This window comes from Drosophila simulans, chromosome 3R, assembly GCF_016746395.2.
Source record: "Drosophila simulans strain w501 chromosome 3R, Prin_Dsim_3.1, whole genome shotgun sequence".
NCBI lineage: Eukaryota > Metazoa > Arthropoda > Insecta > Diptera > Drosophilidae > Drosophila > Drosophila simulans.
Window position 1 is genome coordinate 16,095,368 of NC_052523.2, and position 23,383 is coordinate 16,118,750.

General features: G+C 47.8%; 4 protein-coding genes across 18 annotated transcripts in view; 3 read left to right on the top strand and 1 right to left on the bottom strand.

The window, feature by feature from the left end:
- LOC6728701 (F-actin-monooxygenase Mical) overlaps nt 1-17,359 on the top strand; it is a 41,220-nt gene extending 23,861 nt beyond the window's left edge. For 4 of the 14 annotated variants that reach the window (XR_005544395.2, XR_005544394.2, XR_005544396.2 and 1 more), the window contains 9 exons: nt 341-402; nt 1,057-1,323; nt 2,069-2,605; nt 2,967-3,230; nt 3,298-3,718; nt 3,785-3,900; nt 4,065-9,163; nt 9,251-9,585; nt 10,057-10,147. Coding sequence is in view for 6 of the 14 variants with exons in the window: in XM_016177078.3 (XP_016035368.1) it covers nt 341-402; nt 1,057-1,323; nt 2,069-2,605; nt 2,967-3,230; nt 3,298-3,718; nt 3,785-3,900; nt 4,065-9,167; nt 9,517-9,585; nt 10,057-10,215; nt 10,274-14,254; nt 14,468-14,500; nt 15,266-15,536; nt 15,661-15,865; nt 15,925-16,002; nt 16,059-16,159; nt 16,218-16,414; nt 16,472-16,477 (11,870 nt within the window). In the remaining 8 variants the exon portion in view is untranslated. The other 10 variants (XM_016177078.3, XM_039296000.2, XM_039296001.2 and 7 more) reach the window with 10 other exon arrangements.
- Nucleotides 17,360-17,505: 146 nt separating this feature from the next.
- Nucleotides 17,506-19,101, top strand: LOC6728702 (dynein light chain Tctex-type protein 2B). Of its 2 annotated transcripts, XM_039296006.2 has the most exons (4): nt 17,506-17,594; nt 17,653-17,939; nt 17,998-18,306; nt 18,516-19,101. In XM_039296006.2, exons 2-3 carry the CDS (start codon nt 17,678-17,680, stop codon nt 18,255-18,257), a joined length of 522 nt encoding a protein of 173 aa, XP_039151940.1. In that variant the 5' UTR covers nt 17,506-17,594; nt 17,653-17,677; the 3' UTR covers nt 18,258-18,306; nt 18,516-19,101. The 2 variants fall into 2 exon arrangements, with proteins under 2 accessions (XP_039151940.1, XP_016035371.1); XM_016177081.3 differs by having other exon boundaries at nt 17,546-17,939; nt 18,513-19,101.
- LOC6728703 lies at nt 18,280-21,650 on the bottom strand. Its single transcript, XM_016175067.3, has 5 exons — nt 20,895-21,650; nt 19,122-20,351; nt 19,038-19,045; nt 18,856-18,983; nt 18,280-18,703 (listed from the first exon to the last, which is right to left on the bottom strand). Exons 1-5 carry the CDS (start codon nt 21,312-21,314, stop codon nt 18,567-18,569), a joined length of 1,923 nt encoding a protein of 640 aa, XP_016035372.1. The 5' UTR covers nt 21,315-21,650; the 3' UTR covers nt 18,280-18,566.
- A 113-nt stretch (nt 21,651-21,763) lies between these two features.
- Nucleotides 21,764-23,292, top strand: LOC6728704 (putative gustatory receptor 85a). The gene is made up of 2 exons (XM_002104004.3): nt 21,764-23,081; nt 23,134-23,292. Exons 1-2 carry the CDS (start codon nt 22,047-22,049, stop codon nt 23,290-23,292), a joined length of 1,194 nt encoding a protein of 397 aa, XP_002104040.2. The 5' UTR covers nt 21,764-22,046.
- The last annotated feature ends 91 nt before the right edge of the window (nt 23,293-23,383 follow it).

The following is a 23,383-nucleotide window of genomic DNA, read 5'->3' on the forward strand; positions in this document are numbered from 1 at the left end:
GGAGTGGCTGCTAGATGAGCATATATATGTTAAATTAAATGGTGACAATAAAATATATACAACAACTAAGCTTAGATTAGAATGTTTCGATGGTAAATTAAATATAATTTACATTTTTCTAACTGTTTTCGCTATTTAAAGAGATGGAGCATAAAATGTACTATAATTATTAAAAGGAAAAAGAAAATAATAACAAGAAGCCTTAGAAGAATTGTAAAATGTAACAGATTAAACTTAAAAAGTTCTGCCAGCTTAAGTAGCCACTCCAGAGACATATAGATGTTATAATCTAAATATAAATTAAATGATTTCTGATTGCTCATGTTATTTTCCTTGACAGGTCAAAACGACACGCCACGCCGGTCGAAGAAGCGCCGCCAGGTCGACAAAACCGCCAATATTGTGAGTAAATGCTGGCATTATTTTAAATCATGGATTGGTTCATACGCGAATGTGCAGAAGGTCTGAGGAGTGCCATCGCGCCATTTAATCATCCATTCAAACATTTTGTTAACTATATACACAAACAGTGTGTATTTATATATCATTATCATTGCTCGTTTAAAATTGTTCGAACTCAGCTATCTCATGTACATTCAAAGAATTTAATTGTTAATCACATATGTAAAACGCAAGAAAACCAATTTCATAAAAACAAAACCATCGAAAATCTGTTCCCAAGGTTCAGCTCCTGCTGAGAACAGCTCTCTGTCATGAAATCAGTAACGCCATTAGCGCATTCGAAACCATCAATGAGGTCAGTTCACTTATTGTCCAAGTGTCCCAGTGTCGTCTACATGGTCCACTCTGTGTGATGCGTAACTCTTAATCCACATACAACTAACTTAGCACAATCCCAGTGAAAGTCAAATAGCCATGTAGATTTAGATTTAGTTATCCGTTCTGTGTCTGTCCCACGCAAAGTCACCCGAATAGCATACCATAGTTCCCCCAATCACTCTCGATCGATATCAAAGTACCCCCTGCCCCCAAGAATCCGAATCCGAACCCCCTTCGAATCTGTCCAATGTGTTGACTCTCACCTCTGCCGCGCAGGAGGAGCGCCAGCAGCGCTTGCAGGAGATCGAGGAGAATCGGCAGGAGCGGATGAGCAAGCGGCGCCAGCAGCGCTACCACCAGACGCAGAATTTCTACAAGAGCCTTCAGCTCCTGCAGGCTGGCAAACTTTTGAGGGAGGGTGGTGAGGCGGGGGTTGCCGAGGATGGCACCCCCTTCGAGGACTACTCGATATTCCTCTACCGCCAGCAGGCGCCCGTCTTCAATGATCGCGTCAAGGACCTCGAGCGAAAGCTTCTGTTTCCCGTAAGCGAAGAGAATCTCCCGTTCTCGCTTTGCACGCTGCGTCTTCTTCTGTGTTTTTGTCTTGACTCGTTTTGGCCCAAAGCGGATCACTGTTGATCCTAACTTCTGACTAATGCTGCAGTGCTGCTGTTAAGAATCTATCAAGAAACGAAGAGTGAAGCAACTAACAAGATCCGTAACCACAATAATACCTGCTCGAATAATAAGACATAGTAAGGGTTTTAATTCGTTAACATTGATGCTAGCAATTATTTGAATAATGTGTTTAACAAATGTTTTAATTCAACGAACTTAGAAAATGAAAAATACCACAAAATATTTTCAATGGAGATTCTCCTACAAGATCGTTTGCTGTTCGCTCAATGTCTAAAAACTCAGCGATTTTACTTTAATATATGCTCCGATTTAACTAATAGATGTTTAAGAATTTGGATTCGGCTGAGGCAGTCGGCCAGTTACTAATGTACTATTCGCTAAGCTAAGCTCGTTCATCTAACTGGTCCAAATTGGACATGTTGTTATGCTTACGTTCAGTTGTTTGCCTTTTGAGTTGATTCTTTGTGTTCATTCGTTAATATAGTCGATTAGTTATCAGACGTAAAATATTTATGCATATCTATCAATTTTGATTTCTTCAAACCTCTCCACTCCGCCCCCAAACTTTAATTATTTAAATGCCTAAACACCAAAAACCCAAAACACGCCAAACAAACACTGCCACCCATCCACAACCTGTGAACCAAAGGATCGAGAACGGGGAGATATTCCGTCGGCATTGCCGCGCACGGCGGACGAGCAGTTCAGCGATCGCATAAAGAACATGGAGCAGCGGATGACGGGACGTGGTGGCCTTGGTGGTGACAAGAAGCCCAAGGATCTTATGCGGGCTATCGGCAAGATCGACTCGAACGACTGGAATGTACGCGAGATCGAGAAGAAGATCGAGCTCTCGAAGAAGACGGAGATCCACGGGCCGAAGGGCCGCGAAAAGGTGCCCAAGTGGAGCAAGGAGCAGTTCCAGGCACGACAGCACAAGATGTCCAAGCCGCAACGTCAGGATTCGCGCGAGGCGGAAAAGTTCAAGGACATCGACCAGACTATCCGCAACTTGGACAAGCAGCTAAAGGAGGGCCACAATCTGGATGTGGGCGAGCGGGGTCGCAACAAGGTGGCCTCCATTGCCGGTCAGTTTGGCAAAAAGGATGAGGCCAATTCGGATGAGAAGAACGCGGGCAGCAGCAATGCCACCACCAACACCAACAACACAGTCATACCCAAATCTGTGAGTAATTTTGTGTTCATCCACCACCTCCTTGTATCAATTGTTTTATTTGGGTTCTATTGTTATCGGTTTCCCCTGTGCTATTTTATATTTGCTTTTATATTTATGTATACTATATTTTATATTTCTGCTTACCTTTATGGTTGCTTCCTGTGGTTGCTGTAGTCGATGATGTTGTTAGCGTGCTTTAAGCAAAAGTCTAGGCAATTCCCCCACAAACACTCATAGTCATCAAGCTACATATCCACTCATTTGTACATGACACCCATCGAATGCCAAGCAAATGTTTATGTGTTATTGTTAATTGTTAATCATTGTCAGCTTCAAACTTCTTCTAATACTTATCCTTCTAATAATACAGAGTTCCAAGGTGGCGCTGGCCTTCAAAAAGCAGGCTGCCTCCGAAAAGTGCCGCTTCTGTAAGCAAACCGTCTACCTGATGGAGAAGACCACCGTGGAGGGATTGGTTCTGCATCGCAATTGCCTTAAGTGCCACCACTGCCACACCAACTTGCGTCTGGGAGGCTACGCCTTTGATCGGGACGATCCGCAGGGCCGATTTTACTGCACCCAGCACTTCCGGTTGCCCCCCAAACCGCTGCCGCAGCGCACCAACAAAGCCAGGGTGAGTATCAATCTTCGATCTATTTAAGTGTTCTTACTAACTAGAACCCATTCGCCTATTTCTCCAGAAATCCGCTGCCGCTCAACCCGCCTCGCCTGCTGTACCACCAACTGCAGGATCCGCACCCACTGCAGCTGCCACAGCTGAGCAAATGGACACCACTCCACCCAGGGACCAGGTGGATCTACTGGAGACCTCGCGAGCAAATGCCTCTGCCGATGCCATGTCCGATGATGAAGCCAATGTTATCGATGAGCACGAATGGTCTGGTCGCAACTTCTTGCCCGAGTCCAACAACGATTCCCAATCAGAGCTATCCAGTTCAGATGAATCGGACACGGAATCGGATTCGGAGATGTTTGAGGAGGCGGATGATTCGCCGTTTGGTGCTCAGACCCTCCAGCTGGCGTCGGATTGGATCGGGAAGCAGTACTGTGAGGACAGTGATGATTCTGACGATTTCTACGACTCAAGTGAAGGTATTGCGGGTGAGTGGGCACAAAAGGGGAAGTTTAAAAATAAGTTAATTAATATTAAACTCTTTGGATTTTTAGATGATGGTAAAGATGACACCGAGGGTGAGGAATTCAAGAAGGCCCGCGAATTGAGACGCCAGGAGGTTCGCCTGCAGCCGTTGCCCGCCAATCTGCCCACAGATACGGAGACCGAGGTGGGTCATATTTAACTATTTTCTCTCTTGGCGATGGGGAGACTAACCTTCTCATTATTTTCATTTATTTTCCTTGACTCTCTTACCATATTCTTTAAATCTCCCCTCTCATGGTGTTGGTTTCATTCTTGTCCTTGCAAATCCATAAATATTTCAATTATTAGAAACTTAAGTTAAACGTAGACAATAAAGAAAACGTGGCGGACAGAAGCTCTCTGAAATCGAGCAATTCCTTTGAGTCCGCGCGCAGCCAGCCGTCTACGCCCCTTTCCACGCCCACTCGTGTCGAGATGGAGCAACTGGAGCGAAATGCTCCTCGCAAGTTTAGCAGCGAAATCGAGGCAATCAGCGAGAAACTTTACCACATGAACAACATGGTAAAGATGAACAAGGACCTCGAGGTGCTGGCCAAGGAAAATCTGGTCAAGAGCGACATCCTGCGCAAGCTCACGCTGAAGGAGAAGTGGCTGGCGGAGAATGCGGCCATAGCAGCAGGCCAAAAAGTGACTCCGACTCCCAGTGCGTCTGCTCCTGGGCTTCAACCCAAGTCGAAGTTCGATGAAAAGTTCGAAAAGGTAGTGAGTCCACCTCTGCCGGTTGTCGAACCCAAACCCAAGCCTGTAATCGATTTCAATCTGGATGAGTTGAAACCACGTAAACCGAACTTTGAGGAGCGACCCAAGGAGCAGCTGTCCAGGCCTGAAAGTTTGAAAAAACCTCCACAGCAAAAACCGAAAGGCAACAGTACAAACGTGAGCCGCTCCAACAGCTTGAAGAGTAATGCCAGCAACGGGAGTCCAAAGGTGAAAAAAGCTCCTATTTCAAATAACAGCAAAATGCAAATTGAAGGAATCCTTGGTACCTTGAAAAAGATTCAGAGCCAGAACAGTAGCGATCAGGATGAAGATATGGATGTAGATGAGGATGTGGAAAGAAAGCCAAATAAAGAGCTCAACAGCAAGTTGAAGGAAATCCAAGCCAGCAGCTTTGCCGGCACCATGGACCACATTAAATCACAGCTGACTATGCCAACGGTTAGTGCACAGGCACCACCATCCATGGATCTTTCCAAGTACTTTCCCAACCAGAAGCAAGAGAAGAGCTCCGCCAGCAGCACAAACAAGAATCAGGTTACCCTCAAGGATGTTAATCTGGCCAAGTACTTCCCCAGCAGTCCAGCTCCACAACGGAGAACCGTGGAAACAGTGGCCGATCGACTAAAGAAGTCACAGACTGAGGCTGCTCTAGCCAAAACCAAGCTACTGGAGGATCAGGCCAATCACCAGGCCGAAAAGCCAAAGAATGAGGCGGAAAAGGAAGGAGAGTCTAAAAAAATCACGAAAAAGGTGGCAGACTCCAAACCAGTTCCTCCAAAACGACAGGTCTCCTTAGACACCTTTAGCTTAAGGGAGCACCAGATGGATGGAGCACTAGACCTGACCAAAAAGAAGGCTCCCACCAAAGCGAGTGCTGGTGTTAAAAAACCAGCCAAATCAGGGAGTACCACATCCGTGACGAAAGCCACGGCCACATCCAAAGGCAAGACCATTAAGATTGTAAAGAAAATCGTACCCAAAGGAACCAAAGCCAAGAAGGCAGCAGAAGCGGCCCAAGAATCCGCAGCAGTCGAGGCTCCGCCAGAAAAGCAACCTCCAAAAGATGAAGCAGAGCGGATATTGGACGAAATTCTGGGAGATGGTGAGTATCGTTCACCCAGCTCCGAGTACCAGCGCTTGTTCCAGGACGAAAAGTCGCCCAGCGATTTGTCCGATAACATAGATCGGATACTCGAGGAATCCGGGTTGGATGTGGAATTGGGATTGCCAAAACGCAGCAGTAAGAAACTGGTAAAAACCAAATCCCTGGGCGAGGGTGACTTTGACATGAAGCCTTCGAATGAAAGACTAACTGGAGTACAGAACATCCTTAAGCGATTTGAGTCCATGAGTTCAGTCACCTCACAGAACAGTGATGAACAGGCGGCGTTCAAATTACGTCGCATGGAGTCCACCACCAGCAATCTGAGCAGCTTGACCCGTTCCAGGGAATCACTTGTCTCCGTCAGCGATTCAATGAGTGATTTGGAGAAAACCATGGATTACCTGCGTAATGAATGGCGCAATGAGGCCACCAACTTTCTGCAAAAGAAGCGTGATAAATTCTATGCCAAAAAGGAGGAGCAGGAAAAGGAGGCTAAGATTCTGGCTAAACCTGATCCCTTAGACCACCTTCCTGTTCAATATCGCGATTCCAAGTTGGCCAAGTTCTTTGGCTTGTCCGCTCGCAAGTCACCTGAAAAGCGAAAGTCCCCCATTAAGAAGAAGAAATCTCCCTCTAAAACGCCAAAGGTGACCAAAGCAAACAATTCACTGGAGGAGCTGGCCAAGATCAGTAATGTTCGCCAGACCAAGAAGGCACAACCGAAGACTCTAAAGCCTGTAGAAGTAAAACCGTTAAAGCCAGCCAGTCCAGTTCCAGATGATTTTGAGATTCTTGATCTGCTGGAAAAAGCCACTGAGGCCAAAGAACTGGAGCGCTCTAAGACCAAGAGTCCAGCCGTAGAACCTATCAATCAGACGCCCAAAGAAGCTATAGTAGAAATTCCCTTACCAGTGGAAGACATAAAAAATCTACCCAAAACCGGGTGTGATAAGTCCTCAAACAGCTCACGCCGTGGTTCCCAATCTAGTTTGGTTATGTCGCGACGACACTCGGAGATTTCTCTAAACGAGAAACTCAACCAGGACGCACTGGCAGCCTTGAACCAAATAGAAAAAGAAAGAGAGGCGGAGCAAGTGGACGAACTTTTCCAGAGCATGGTGGAGGAAATGGAGCAGGAACCGCAGCCCAGTGCCATTGTCGAACCTCCAGAACAAGACATCGATGCAGATTCCTTGTGCACAACAATCAGCAAGAGTCCCAGTGCACAGCCCGTAACTGTGGTCAAACGGGGCAGTTCCGAGGATCAAAGCATAGAGAAGCTTTTCAGCCACTTTTCCGACGAGATGCTGGTGAATGTGGAGTTTGACTCCAACGATGAGCTTGTAGGAATTACACCAAGGGCCACACTCGTTTCCCGAAACACAGAAGATCGGGACTACCTGGATAAACTAGAGTCTTTGGAGCGCGATGAGGAGACTTTCCAACCAATTGTTGGGGAAAAATTCACACAGGAAAATGTCCAGGACGAAGTGGACGGATTGCATTTCCCATCACGCCCACAACGAAGACCCAAAAGCAGTTCATCTTCCAGTGAACCATCACTTCCTGTGGCTCCTCAAAGGTTGAAAAAAAAGCTATCGAAATTAGATCCGGAGGATATGCCTCCTTCTGTACAGGATCTGTTAGAACAGGTTTACCAGAAGAACATCCAACCTGAAGTAGTGGAAGTAATTCCACTTGAAGGCAAACAAACTTTAAGGTTCCCCAGCATGTTGGTGGAAGAAGATGTAGACGAAGTGGATCACTCCAAAGAAGAAATCAAAAAAATTGAAACGGCTCCAGAAAAGATCAAAGTAGATAAGGTAACCGATCCGGAGGATGTTCCTCCGGTAATTCCAAATCCAAGCAAACCGCTAATAAGTCAGAGCAACTCCCTCAAGAGCGAGAATTCGTCTGGCAGCAGTTTAGTGGAAATACCAAAGATAATTACACCACCCAAGTCGAGTAGCAAGGAAAACTCTTCGGATTGGGACATGGAAAAGTTGCCAGCATCACCCATGCCACGACGTAGGCTGCTACAAAATCAAACGCCATACAAAGCCCCAAGCGTGGCTAGCAAGGAGAGCTCCTTGGAGTGGGACATGGAGAAGCTGCCCAACAGTCCCATGTTGCCAAGGAGGAACAAGATGCGAGCCATCTCACCTAGCACCAACCCTGTGCAACTTCTCAACAATTTACCCTCCGATGCAGATGACGAGGCGGCACAGAGACGTCTAATCGAGGATTTCGAGCAGGAGAGACGTCAGGCTCTGATCAAGCGGGACGAGAACTTCGAGGCCATTGCGGCGGAGCAACGCAGACGCGACTCCTTACAGAGCAGCAGCAACTCGAGCAGCAAACGCAGTTTACCACCGCCCACGCCGCCCATGATGGCATCGCGACGCGGAACAACTCAGGATACAAATCGCACCCAGGATACTACAACGCGGCACGAGGGAACACCTCCCATGTTCAAAAAGCTAGATGTCGATGGCAGCGGTACGTCAATGGATTCCACCGCCTGCTCCACGCGGCGCAGTTCGTTTGCATTTATAGAGTTACAGGATAACAAACCAGTGATTGTGCCCATGCCCAAGAAACTGAAGTTGCCGAAGCCGGAGCCACCTAGGTTCGTACCCGAACCAGTGGCCATTGATGAGCCTGTGCCCGAGGTTTTTCAGGGTCGCGCTTGGCCCAAGACGCAGTTGGAAGGAGAGGTCGATCTAGGCGATTCGGACAATGAAGATGAAGCAGAAAAGCTAAAGAAACAGCTGCCCGAATACGCTCGTTCGGACTCTCCTCCTGCGGCTGCATTCAAGAATCGCAAGTGGCCGGATGGGAAAACTGTTTTTGATAAGCGCGCCGAATCTCTTGAGGAGGAGGATATCTTCGAAGGATTACTGTCCCCAAAGAAAAGAGGTTCTCAAAGATTCATAGACAAGCCGCGCTCTCAATCGCCACAGCCTTTCAAACCGCTGGCTAACAGCTCCAAGAAAAGCTCAAAGTCATATAGCGACCTTAAGAAAGGACCCTCCTTGCAATCTCTGTCGGCGCAATCCAGCCAGGACACGGACACACTGTCCACCACCACAACAGTAGCCACAGCTCGTCCTGCAAGCTATGCTAATTACGAGGACCCAATGGATGCCAGTACCCAAGCTTTGCTGGATCGAAGCAAACGGTTACACAACCGCAAAAGAGATTTCGTAAACGAGCGAGTAGTGGAGCGCAACCCCTATATGAGGGATGTGCTTAGGAGCACGGATCGTCGTGATTACGACGATGTGGATGAAGATCTGACCAGCTACAGGCCAAGACATTATGCCAGCTCCACGCTAAATCGTTTCCCCAACACCACAACAAGGAAAAGCAACAACAGCTACGATTACCTCAGTCCCAGCAGTGATTATCTGAGCAGGAGAAGCTACATACCGAGCGCCAGTGCAACCAGCAGTTACTATCCATCGACCACGCGTAGCTCCCATTTGAGTGACCTGTTCCGACGACGTAGCCCCGCCAGCGGAACCGGATCCGCACTTTCCGGCTACGGCAACAAAGAGTCGTGCGTTATCTCCTAGTTTTTAGCCCTAAACCATTGACCAAAGCAGCCTTCTCTTTTCATTTATATTTTACCCCGTTGTGGCCGCAGACGACGCCTCAACTACTATCTCTACTGAGAGCCAACCCAACGTCAGCGAAACCAACCCCACAAACAGACCCCTGTACCCTGACCAAACCGATCCGACCCGACCCGACCACCCATTCAAGACACTATAGGTCCCCGATAAGCAGCCCAAGAATACCCAACCAACCAACCAATGCTAGACTGCCCGCCCGCCTGTCTGCTCTCGATGTGCCACGCCTTCAAGTTCAAGTTCAAGTCCAGTCCAAGTCCTCCAATCAGCCAATGACTAGATCGGGCTAGCCTCAGATCGAGTTGGCCACTTGATTGAAAGTAATTGCACCTGGGTACGATCTACGAAGGTAAATTCAAGCACAGCCGTCCGCGAAATGTTGCGCTAACCCCGAACTCAAGCAGCCCGAAAAAAGCCGAAAGTTTGTAGTCTCTAAACCTAGAAAATACTGAAAACTGAATACCGATTGTGTTGTGTCGTTCTGTTGCCGTCCTTACAACATAAACAGGCCTAACCCCCAGCTAATCCTGGCCAGCGTTTGTTTTGTCCTTCAGCGTTCCTTTCGTTTCCCTTCTGGATCGTACCTAAAGGCATGACGCCGCTGTTTTTTGCTGTTTAACTCACTACTCCGACTAATTAGCATGTGCGAACCAAAGGTGTTTGCTGTACATAAAACGCCGCCTACGGGTGTGGGCAGTAGCATCTGACTGATCGCTACTGATCCCGGCTCCCATTGCTTTTGTTTTACGTTCGTTTAGTTACCCGCTGTCCTGTCCTAACGCACACTAATTCATTTGTGTATTCGTAACTCCACTTGCAGGTTCAAACCGAGTCCGAGAGCACATCACCCGACGAAGTGGAGCTCAATTCTGCCACTGAGATATCCACCGACTCCGAGTTTGACAACGATGAGATTATACGCCAGGCGCCCAAAATCTTCATCGATGACACCCATCTAAGGAAGCCCACCAAGGTTCAGGTAAGTGATGGAATGCAAATTTATTTAAACCACATAAATGATGTTATTTACCTTGCAGATCAAGTCCACCATGATCGGACCCAATGCAGCTTCCGCCGGACTCCATCAGAAGCAGTTGGCGGCGCGGGAGAAGGGCGGCAGCTACCTCCAGAAGTACCAACCCCAACCGCCACTGCCACAGTTCAAGCCGTTGGTCCAGGTGGATCCCACTCTGCTCATTGGCAGCCAGCGCGCTCCTCTTCAGAATCCACGACCAGGAGACTACTTGCTAAACAAGACAGCTAGTACGGAGGGTATCGCCTCCAAAAAGAGCCTAGAGCTAAAAAAGCGCTATCTGCTGGGTGAGCCGGCCAATGGCAATAAGATCCAGAAGTCCGGATCCACTTCAGTGCTGGACTCCCGCATTCGCAGCTTCCAGTCGAACATATCGGAGTGCCAGAAGCTTCTGAATCCCAGCAGCGACATCAGTGCCGGCATGCGAACCTTCCTCGATCGCACAAAGTTGGGCGAGGGCAGCCAGACGACACCCGGACAGACGAACGAACTTATCCGTTCCGCCACCAGCAATGTGATTAACGATCTGCGCGTGGAGCTTCGGATACAGAAAACTGGCTCCAGCCACTCCACGGACAACGAGAAGGAAAACGTGTTCGTGAACTGTAAGAACGAACTGAACAAAGGGATGGAATACACAGATGCGGTCAATGCCACGCTGCTGGACCAGCTGGCCAGAAAAAGTTCGCCCACCACGCCGACGAATAAGACGGTGGTCGAGGTTATTGACCTGGTGACACCTGAGAAGCCAATCGACATTATCGATCTAACGGCACTGGAAACGCCCAAAAAGCAGTTGGTCGATGGTAGCGCCATGGATGTGGATGAACGCCTCACACCCGATAGTAACAAAATCAGCGAACTGCAGCAGGAAGTGAAGGAGGAACCCAAGCCGGATGTCTCTAGGGATGTGAAGGAATGCATACCAGATATACTGGGACACATTAAGGAGGGAACGGGAGCGAAGGAGCCAGGTGGAGAGGACCAACAGAGCCTGCTGGAGCAGTCGGACGAAGAGAAGCGCGACTCACCGGAGAAGGATGTTGCCGAACATGAGCTTTATGAACCGGACAGTGTGCAGATCCAGGTGCCCAATATCCCATGGGAGAAGAGCAAGCCGGAGGTCATGTCTACCACCGGCAGCAGTGGCTCCATGTGCTCAAGCTCAGACTCTTCTAGCATTGAAGACATCCAGCACTACATTTTGGAGTCCACAACCAGTCCGGATACTCAGACAATTGGCGGAAAGCACAATGTGCCCCGTTTGGAGGTGCACGACACAAGTGGTGCCCTGATGCAGGTGGACAGCCTAATGATTGTGAACGGAAAGTATATTGGGGATCCTGAGGATGTCAAGTTCTTGGATATGCCCGCCAATGTTATTGTTCCGCCAGCACCGGCGCTTAAAACGAATGAGCTGGATATGGAGGATGACCAAGAGGTGGAGGCGGAACCAGTAACCGCTACTCCGGAGCCGGTGGAGTGTACGGTCATCGAGGCGGAGCGCCGTGTTACTGCTCCCCCTCCTTTGCCAGAGATGGGTCCACCTAAATTGAAGTTCGACAGCAAAAATGAGAACAAGATCGAGAGCTTGAAGAATCTTCCGTTGATCGTAGAAAGCAATGTGGAGCACAGTCAGGCAGTGAAACCCATTACGCTTAACTTAGGCAATCTGGCTAGGACGCCAGATACTCCGACCACGCCTACAGCGCACGATAGCGATAAAACACCCACTGGGGAAATTCTCTCTCGAGGATCTGACTCAGAAACCGAGCACACTGGCACTGGTCAGGTACTAACGGAGACGGAACTCTCCGACTGGACGGCCGACGACTGCATATCGGAGAACTTTGTTGACTTGGAGTTCGTGCTTAACTCTAACAAGGGTACAATAAAACGACGCAAGGATCGACGACGCAGTGGAGCAAACAAACTTCCCAGTGGCAACGAGGTAATCCACGAGCTGGCCAGGCAGGCGCCAGTGGTGCAGATGGATGGAATACTTAGTGCCATCGACATTGATGACATAGAGTTCATGGACACGGGTTCCGAGGGTTCTTGTGCTGAAGCTTATTCCGCAACAAATACAGCTCTCATTCAGAATAGAGGTTACATGGAGTACATCGAGGCGGAGCCCAAGAAGACGACCCGTAAGGCAGCTCCACCATCCAGTTACCCAGGAAATTTACCGCCTTTAATGACGAAGCGGGACGAGAAACTGGGCGTTGATTACATTGAGCAGGGGGCGTACATAATGCACGATGATGCAAAGACGCCTGTGAATGAGGTGGCTCCTGCCATGACCCAGTCGCTGACTGACTCAAGCACGCTAAATGAACTGGATGATGACAGTATGATAATATCCCAGACCCAGCCAACGACAACGGAGGAAAGTGAGGCACTGACGGTGGTCACCAGTCCACTTGACACGTCCTCGCCCAGGGTTCTCGATCAATTTGCCTCTATGTTGGCGGCGGGAAAAGGGGACTCCACACCCAGTAGCTCAGAGCAACAACCAAAGACGTCTACGGTGACGAGCAGCAGCACTGGGCCCAACTCCTCGACACCAGGGAACGTCTCGAAGGAGCCGCAGGAAGAGGACCTGCAGATCCAGTTTGAGTATGTTCGAGCACTGCAGCAGCGGATATCGCAGATCAGCACCCAACGGCGTAAGAGCTCTAAGGGAGAGGCACCTAACCTGCAGCTAAACAGTAGCGCACCTGTGATAGAATCAGCCGAGGATCCGGTCAAGCCCGCAGAGGAGCCGCTGGTCTCAATGCGACCGCGGACCACCAGCATTTCCGGAAAGGTACCTGAGATACCCACACTTAGCAGCAAGCTGGAAGAGATAACCAAAGAACGCACCAAGCAAAAGGATCTGATTCACGACCTAGTCATGGACAAGTTGCAGTCGAAGAAGCAGCTAAACGCTGAGAAGCGTCTGCACCGGAGTCGACAGCGCAGTTTGCTGACCAGTGGCTATGCCAGTGGCTCCAGCCTGAGTCCGACGCCCAAGCTGGCGGCTGCTTGCAGTCCGCAGGATTCCAACTGCTCTAGCCAAGCGCACTACCACGCCTCCACGGCGGAGGAGGGACCAAAGCCGCCAGCGGAGAGGCCGTTGCAGAAGTCCGCCACGTCCACCTATGTGTCGCCTTATCGCACTGTCCAGGCGCCCACACGAAGTGCTGATCTCTATAAGCCGCGCCCCTTCAGCGAACACATCGATTCGAACGCTCTGGCGGGTTACAAGCTCGGCAAGACGGCCTCGTTTAATGGCGGCAAGTTGGGCGACTTTGCGAAACCCATTGCCCCGGCGAGAGTTAACCGAGGAGGAGGTGTCGCGACCGCGGATATAGCCAATATTTCCGCGTCGACGGAGAACCTAAGGAGCGAGGCCAGGGCCAGGGCTCGTCTTAAGTCTAACACAGAACTGGGCCTTAGTCCCGAGGAAAAGATGCAGCTAATACGTTCACGATTGCACTACGACCAAAACAGATCCCTGAAGCCGAAGCAACTGGAGGAGATGCCATCCGGGGATCTGGCGGCACGTGCCCGCAAAATGAGTGCCTCCAAGAGCGTCAATGATCTAGCCTACATGGTGGGACAGCAGCAGCAGCAGCAGGTTGAGAAGGATGCCGTGCTCCAGGCCAAGGCGGCTGACTTTACATCCGATCCCAATTTGGCGTCCGGTGGGCAGGAGAAGGCAGGCAAAACGAAGTCTGGACGCAGGCCAAAGGATCCGGAGCGGCGTAAGAGTCTCATACAGTCGTTGTCCAGCTTCTTCCAAAAGGGGTCTGGATCCGCAGCCTCTAGTTCCAAGGAGCAGGGCGGCGCTGTAGCTGCCGGCCACTCTGAACAGTCAGAGCGACCCGGCACCAGCAGCAGCGGCACGCCCACAATCTCGGATGCGGCGGGTGGAGGCGGAGGAGGAGGTGGCGTCTTCAGCAGATTCCGCATCTCGCCCAAGTCCAAGGAGAAGTCAAAGGTCAGTGCTTGTCACAATTATCTAAATGTAATGTTGTTTTGGTCGGTGTTGATGTAACCAAGTGTTGTCTGCCTCACGGAGATTGGCTAGTCCAAGCTATCGATTCACACGACCTCATCTAGCATATAAGTTATATTAACTGCCGAGGACTCGATGTCTGGTGTAATAAGTGTGCCATTTATAACATTTGAAATTCTTTTAATCATTTTGCAGTCTTGCTTTGATCTGAGGAATTTCGGTTTTGGTGTAAGGACTTTTAACTATTCTAAACCCTGTTTACAAAACACTTTCGAGTTTTCCAAATTTCGTACACTCTCTACAGCTTAGTCTTATTATTTGGCATCCGTTACTTTTGGTTTATTTAATATCTAATAATCGCACATTTCTTCATCTGAATGGGCTTTTTGTCTGTTTGCTGTCCAATTAACACAATTAAGTTGCAACAATTTTCTTATGATTTCTTTTCATTTACTTTATTTTTGTTTTCTTTTACCCTTTGCAGCAAAAGTTATCTAAGTGTTAACATTTAAGATTGACTGCTGAATTATTGCCTTTGCCTCCTAAATAACATATATGTTTTCTTAGTTTAATATCTATTCGGAGCACATGGGTTTCAGGGAAACCTTACGGACATAAGGATATTCAGTTGTGTGTTTTAAACTTTAAGTTTGTAATGGTTTAAGTACTGGGCAGCTTTTTGTTTAATGGGTATTAATTTAAGAAGTGTTATTTATGATTTAAGCTTAATGGTTATTTTGCATGATTGGTTTCCCTGGACTCCCGGTTATGGTAATCTATAAGAGCTATGTTTTAAGTTTTTTGCCTTTGGACATTCTGCACGTTAAATGTATATACTATATTTTAGTAAATAACAAACTGTTTCTAATAAGATTTTGAATATTGTTTATTTTTCCATACGTTTTTCTCGACCTCTTATTTCCTCCTCTGAAAAACACGCAATCATTTAAACCGATATATATTCTGATACCTCCTAACACCGTGCTACACTAGGACAAGGATATGCTGGTCTGCAATGCAGCATCTCCAGCAGGAGCCACATCACAGAAAAATCACTCGCAAGAGTATCTGAACACCACGAACAACAGTCGCTATCGAAAGCAAACGAACACTGCGAAACCGAAATCCGAATCGTTCTCTTCATCCAGCCCGCAGCTCTATATACACAAGCCCCACCACCTGGCCGCAGCTCATCCCAGTGCCCTGGACGACCAGACACCACCGCCCATACCGCCTCTGCCACTGAATTATCAGAGATCCGATGGTTTGTTCTTCTCATTCTATGTCTGCATATACCGTCCACCCAACTGTTCTGTCCCGATTCACTGAAGATTCATACAAGCGCACACTTTAAGGCACGATAATATAACACCCTTTCCCATTTCCAGATGAGAGCTACGCTAACGAGACACGAGAGCATAAGAAGCAACGTGCCATATCGAAGGCTTCACGACAAGCTGAGCTCAAGCGATTGCGAATCGCTCAAGAGATTCAGCGGGAACAGGAGGAGATCGAGGTGCAACTGAAGGATCTGGAGGCACGCGGCGTGCTAATTGAGAAGGCCTTGCGAGGCGAGGCGCAAAATATAGAAAAGTGAGTGCTAGGATCTAGGTATTTCCTTGAATACCAATTAAATGAAATCTATTCTACAGCCTGGATGCGACAAAGGACAACGACGAGAAGCTACTTAAGGAACTTTTGGAGATTTGGCGCAACATCACAGCACTCAAGTGAGCTAATTTATGAAGCTGTATAATAAACGAATCTAATGTAATTTTGCTTTTAGGAAACGCGATGAGGAACTGACTATAAGGCAACAGGAACTGCAACTGGAATATCGGCATGCCCAGCTGAAGGAAGAGCTCAATCTGCGCTTGTCCTGCAACAGTAAGTGTTATAATTTCTTCTCAAAACTTAGATATGCTATTTACTTCCACCGATGCAGAACTGGACAAAAGCTCCGCCGATGTGGCCGCCGAGGGAGCAATTCTCAACGAGATGCTGGAAATTGTCGCCAAGCGAGCCGCCCTACGACCCACAGCCTCCCAACTCGACCTCACGGCAGCTGGATCCGCATCCACGTCCGCCGAGGCAACGGGCATTAAGCTGACGGGACAACCGCATGACCACGAAGAATCTATTGTGAGTAAATGGGACCTACACGTTTTAGTTTGAAATTGACAACACTTCTTGTTTCAGATTTGAATACCAAATTTTCCCTGGAGCTTGCTGGTCTGCGAAGTGGTGCACGGACTGTTGAGCCTAAATACTTAAGATGAAACAAGGGAACAGGGGAGAGCGTACCAAAAAGGCAGCTGAATATACAGAATTAACAATACTAAAACCCGTGAGCTGTAACCGAAACGAGCAACTAACTATTCAAAGTGGATAAGCTGGCAATGAACAATTTCAATATTTATATAAGTAGAGATCTTAACTAATATGGAAGAAGCGCGCAAGGTTAATGTAAAAACAGGCAGAGATGAAATCAAAACCAAAAACTAATTTCGCAATTTAAAAGTAGGGATTACGAATGTTTTTGCGAATACCTTTAGTTTCGTATTCGACCTAATTGTACGTTTTGTTAGTCGTTGCCACTGAAATCTGTCTGATTTTTGTATGTCCTATGCAATATGTTGTGTTTTTATTTAATGTAATGAAGTGAGCGTGTGCAAAGGGTATGTGATTTTGAGCAAATGTAAATGGTGTATTTGAGTTTTCTTAGGTTATTTTCACTTAGCGATTGTTTGCCGATTTCTATGTAAACCGTTTGAGTGTGTTATTATTTATTTGACAAAGCACCTCCCGCACATCCTCCCGATCAGCACACCCATGTATGTATTATGTCACTTGCCCCCAATCGAAATCAAAGTGAACACAAAGAGATGCACACAAATATTTTCTATATGCGAAAGCCTACACATAAGGATGTAAGCGAGCAAGCAACCATTAACTGTATACTAATGAAATCATTTAAATTATTGTGTAACTTTATTTATAACCTGCATATATAAAAACATATTTATCGAATTTATTATGTAACTTTTCGATTTATTTTGAATTGAATAAAGATTTTATGAAACCTAAGGACGATCTTATAAATTTTATGAATTATGAATTTCTTAATTTTCCTTTGCAAGTCTATATTATTTAATTTGGCGCACATAAATTTTAAATTCAAATCGGCCAGAGAGGGATATATAGAGATGCCACACTTCGTACTCATAAAGTGGCCACACCAAATAGTTTCTGTGTTTCGTGGTGACTGACTATTAAAGATAGGCGGGAAAGCCGTTTTACCATCTGGTAACACTGGTAATAGGTAAACAAACATAGCAACCAAGATTTCCTTGATGCTTTCATAAACTCCACTTTTAAAGAAAATTACGCTGAATTTGATAAAAGATGGCTGACAAGCAGTCCACTGAGGAAGCAACCAAATCCGTCCAGACTTCAGCAGTGCCCAAGCCAGCGGATAAGAAGTCGGAAAAGTCGGCGTCAGGAAGTCTGCACTCGGACTCAGCCGATGCCTTGGAAAATCAGGATAAGTCGGAAAAGCCCGGCGATCAGCCCACCGCCTATAGCATGCGACCGGCCTTTGGGGAGATGTTTCCCCTGCCCACCATCAAGAGCATAATGAACAACGTTATGGCCGAGAAACTCAAAGGTTAGTGTGAAAATCCATAAGTACACTGCGCGTTGCCTAGCAACTTCTCTATTTGAAGACAAAACCTATGACAAGGACGTCGCCAAGAAGTGGACCAGTGAGATCGCCGACGAGGTGAACCAGCAGATAGCCAGCAGCTCCAAGGTGAAGCGGTACAAGCACGTGGTCCAGGTGATGCTAGGCCAGGAGCTGGGTGCGGGGGCCACCTATAACTCGCGCTGCTGCTGGGATTGCGACTGCGACACCTCCGTCTCCGAGGTCTTCAGCAACACCAGTCTCTTCTGCGTCTGTACAGTGTTTGGAACGTATCAGTACTAGAACCGATTTCCCACAGAACTGGTTAGACTAAGGATTATACTTTAATGGGGTGAGCTTACATTAAATGGGTTGTCACGAGATGGGTTTTCAAATCATTATATACTAAAAATATTATATAGATAAAACAATCAACGAATGTTGTTTAATTTAAAGGTAATTTTGTAGAACTTCCATTCAAATTTCATCTGCCCAGAGTCTCGTGACACCCCCGTATATTTACATTTTAATCTAAGCAATGCTAACATCTCGTATTAGTAGGCACCGGGAACAAAGGGTTCATCACTTTCGATCGTCGACCTTCGTCGTGCTTCATTGGATGCGTACGTTCAGCGGATTCAGTATGCGGCCCGACATCACAGCCACGTCCAAGTCGCGATCGACGATGAAAAACAGAAACGGATGATTCACAGAGATCTGAATGGGCTTCGATTGGGCGCCGTAGTTGCCTAGAGAGCAAAAGGAAGTGTTTATTGCACTTTGTCTCGTGTTGCAGAGGCTGCAACTGTTGCAACACCATTAGGTGGGGCATTCGCAATGCGTTGCGGCTCAATGCCTCCACTCCATACCATTCAGGTGTGCTGCAATGCGAGACACTTACGCTTCAGCTGATTGATGGGATGCGTACGGATGGTGACGTCTATGGATTGCTCAATGTGCCGCACGTAGACGCCCTTCTCCTCAGTCATGGGCCTGAAATCGGCGCGATTTGGTTCGAATACATCGCAGCTGCAACGAAAGTAAAATGAAGCCAGGAACTGGAGTTATTACGCCCATGCTTACATTCCCATCTGCAACAGAGAGCACAAAAACCAAAGACACCTCAATAAAAACACACGAAAATGCACTCTACAAATGAATACATACATTCTGCAAGTCGTTGGTCAGAAACATGGTGCCGTGCAGCTTGAAATCTGGAATGATGGCCTGCACCCAGCGTGGCTTCAACTGCTTCCGCATCAGTCGAAGGGTTGGTCCCAGTTTCAAGGAGGCGGCGGCTGCAACAATATCCGTGTGGTAGTCGGGCAACAGGATCATTAGGTTGTACTCCGGTGTGTCCAATTCCAACTCCAGCACGCTCATCTTCAGGTGCTCAAAGTACTTGTAGTACAGCACTGCGTTATATACCTTGAAGGTGGTGTGCACCACCTGCTGATTGGCCAAGTAGAATACGTGGCTGATCACATCCGTGTTATAGTTGGACTTTCCCTCGGCTGCCTCCCCGATATAGTGTGGCTCAAAATCATTCGTGATGGGTGCAAAGGCAGCGGGCACTGGCGGTGGAAAGTGCAGCGGGTGGTGCGGGACATGCGTGTGCGGATTGAAGAGGGTCAGAAAGAGATTTGCATCCAGATCCTTGTATGCTGGTATCGCATGACGCTTGTATCGTGCCGTCTTCGTCTTGCGAGTCACTGATATGTTTGCTGGTTGCACGGATGGCGCTATAATAGAAATTACTTGCCGTGTTCCTGGTGGCTTTCGCTCCGCCACCTGGCGAGCCATCATTGGCATTGGCATGGCCACTGTTCGCGCACTGGGCAGGTAAATGGGCTTCGGAGTGATTGGATTCGAATGCTTTAGCGGCGCCTGTAGTTTGCTGGTGGGCAGTCTGGAGACTCGAGCCTTCTGGATACGCAACAGAGGCTCAGAGTCCTCCTCGGCTACAAAGGCGGACACTAACTCGGCTGCTTCATCCTCACCAGCGGGCTCAGCGGCCTCCTCTTCTCCCGATGTTGCAGCAGGTGCTTCTGTGGTGGCCTCCGTCTCCGCTGGAGCCTCTGTGGTGGTGGTTGGAGGCTCTGTCGTTGTCGTCGCTGGCGGCTCTGTGGTTGTTGTGGCCGGCTCTTCTGTTGTGCTCTCCGCATCCTTTGACGTTGTGGTTTCCCCCTCTATTTCCATGGTCGTAGTATTGCTGGACATTGTTGTGTTGACCAACTCGGCATCTGATGTGAGATTGGCTGGCGTGGAGGAGAGCATATCTACACTTAAGTCGTAACCGTAAAACATGAGAACCGTCTCAAAATCCTTGAGGACAGTGACATTGCCCTTGTTCAAACTGAGTCCTTTCAGTGGATTGTCGGAGCCAAAAAAGTAAGTCTGGAAAATATAATAATCTATAATATTAGATTATCAATCCTTTATAGAGTCCCAAGTAGTAAAAGATAGATGATATTTAGACTCTGCTAATTAAAAAAAATTTCTAAAAATTAAGTTAGCCCTACCACGACCCTACTGATCTATTTCATTACCCAAATTCTGATCAGCAATAGGTACGCAACGATGGACAATTAAAAAATCTATTCACTTGAACCAATGCTGGTTAGTTTTTTGGGAGATTAACAGATCCAATGGGGTCGACGAACTATTGAAACCAGATTGGAGATCTATTGAGCTTTGGTCATGGGCCTGGGGCAATTTGTTTGTCAGTACGCATATCTGGTTTTACAATTTGTTCTTTATCAATGACCACTTGGTGCTCCCCACTCTGGCCACCAAACTTTCGGACGGGTGCTTAGCCAGGCGTGTAAATGTGCGTGGCCACTTAATTTGGATGGCGTTCTCGAGCGGATTACCCCCATGGCAATGGGTTAAGTTCAAAGCAGCAGCCACACTGGCCTACTTGCTGGAATCCAGTCTCACCCGCAGTCGTCGATGGATGTCGCGGTAGCCCACGCGGGTCACATCCCTGTTGTTGGGCAGCTGCAGGACATGACGCAGTTCCTCGGCAGTATTCCCGGCCGAACCCTCGAACAGAGCCACCAGCACACTGACCAAGGCAGTGGGCGAGAAGGCGAAGTTGTTGCGATTCAGGATGGAATGGTAGTGGAGCAGGCGGTGGGTCAGGTCGTTGGTCAGGTCCACCATCACCTCGGCGGGAGTCAGCTCCTTGGCGGCCAGCACCTGGGGTAGGTGATCCAGCGGCGTTAGCGGTGGCGGCGGAAAGTGCGGATGCGGAAAGCCGCTGGCACGAAATTCTTCATGGTCAATCTGTATATAGTGGGCTTCCATCTGGAGCAGATGGACCAACAGCCAGGTGAACAGTGGCACCAATCCAGCCATGACAATGCAGCTGACCTCGCTTTGAACTGATTGATAGCTCACTTAGCACTCTGATTGTCGCGTTCGCGGCTATTTAGCAACAAAAATTGGCAAGCTCTATCCGCTATCCCCTCAATTGCAGTCCGTTCATTATTTTCCACTTTTTTGCGATCCCGATTCAATTGGCCCAGCTGATGATCTGCACTCAAGGTGATGACTATTCTGAAATTCGTCAACCGTCAAGCCCCAGCGTTTTCCACATAGTTTTTCAGATGCAGTGGCTCGGATACGGATGGCGAACAGTATGGGATCGTCTCGCTTCTGTTTCGAACTGATTCGCGTGATTGCTGCTGCCAAACTGAAGTTAAAGCTGGCTGAGCAGAGGGCTAAAATACGGCAGCCGATCGATGGAACTGGCATCGGATCGCATAGTCGAGCTCGGCTTCGTGGATCAGACAGACAGTCGATGCTACGTGGAAAATGTTTGCCCTGCCAGAGCAGAAATATGATTTATCAGGAATAAAAAACCAAAAAATCTAAAATTGGCACATTTAACCAAATGATTAGTTCAATCCTTTCGTTGTGCTTCCCTTTCAACCACGATTATGACTCCATATGAAGGCGGCTAGAGAAATCGATGAGTTTTGGCCAAAGTTAATTAATTACAAGCAACAAGTGCTCTTCGTGGGTTGTATTCCCAACTGATTTTATCTTTGGTAATCGAAATGACAGGCTCTAATAAATAATACCTTTATGTGTAGCCTGATTGAAGCCCAGTTGCTTGGCGGAAAGTTAGTGAACAGGGTCATGACTTCTCTAAGGAGAACTATACAACGTAGCCTGGGCTACTTTTGTGCCCTTAATGGAATCCTGGACTTCAATGCGGATATTGGGACACGAAATTTGCGCAGATACCGCGTCCTTTTCATGTACCGTCTATTGCACAACTGCGCGGTTATCAGCCTGACGTTAAAGTTTCTGTTGGATTTCGCGGACCATTTTAAATATATCGAAAGATCCACGTTGATGACTATTAACTTTTTCACATATTTTACTTTGGTCTTCTTTGCGGTGCTTAGCTCCATGGGATCGTGCTACCAATGGCAAAATAGAATCCTTGCAGTTCTGAAGGAGCTGAAACATCAAAGGGATCTGAGCAGGCACATGGGATACAGGGTGCCAAGGAGTAAACTGAATTCCATTGACTACTTGTTGATTGGACTCATCGTTCTTCTGATCCTTCGTCTCAGCATCCATTTGGCCACGTTTACGCTCAGCGCCAGGATGGGGTTCAATCATCCCTGCAGCTGCTTCCTGCCGGAGTGCATGATCTTTGCCATGAACTACCTGCTGTTCGCCATTCTAGCTGAAATAACCCGGTGTTGGTGGCGTTTGCAGTCGGGACTGAAGATGGTACTCCTGGATCCGCATTTATCAACTGTCGCCTCCAAGTTATGGGAGATTAAAAGGCTGCACACCAGATTCCAGCGCCTAATTGACTTAACCTCAGAAGTGTGTTCCATCTTCAGGTATGTCACTCTTGCCTACATGGCTCGCAATCTTTGGAGTGGCATTGTGGCGGGATATCTTTTGGTACGCTTCGTTATCGGTAATGGATTGCTGGACGTTGAGCTTGTGTACCTGGTTTTCTCGTTCATCACCTGCATTCAACCTTTGATGCTCTCGCTCCTGGTGAATAGCATGACCAGCACGACAGGATCATTAGTGGAGGTGACCAGGGATATTTTGAAAATACCCCACAAGAAAAGCGCGAAGGTGGAACGAAGTGTGAGTATCCTGGCATTCCCTTCAAGAAATTATAATACCTGGAGTTTCCTAGATCGAATGGCTGTCGCTGCAATTGACTTGGCAGCACACGCACGTCTCTATCTTTGGCATATTTCGCATAAATCGCTCTTTAGCTTTCCGGAGTGCATCATTTATCCTGGTGCACGTGCTCTACATGGTGCAGTCCGACTATATTTCGATAACCAAGTGATGGTCTAACCAAGCTACTTATAAATTACTTATATACTTACAACTTTAAGGTCCTTTTTAAGAAACCACCATGTGAAGTGGTGAGTTCCTTA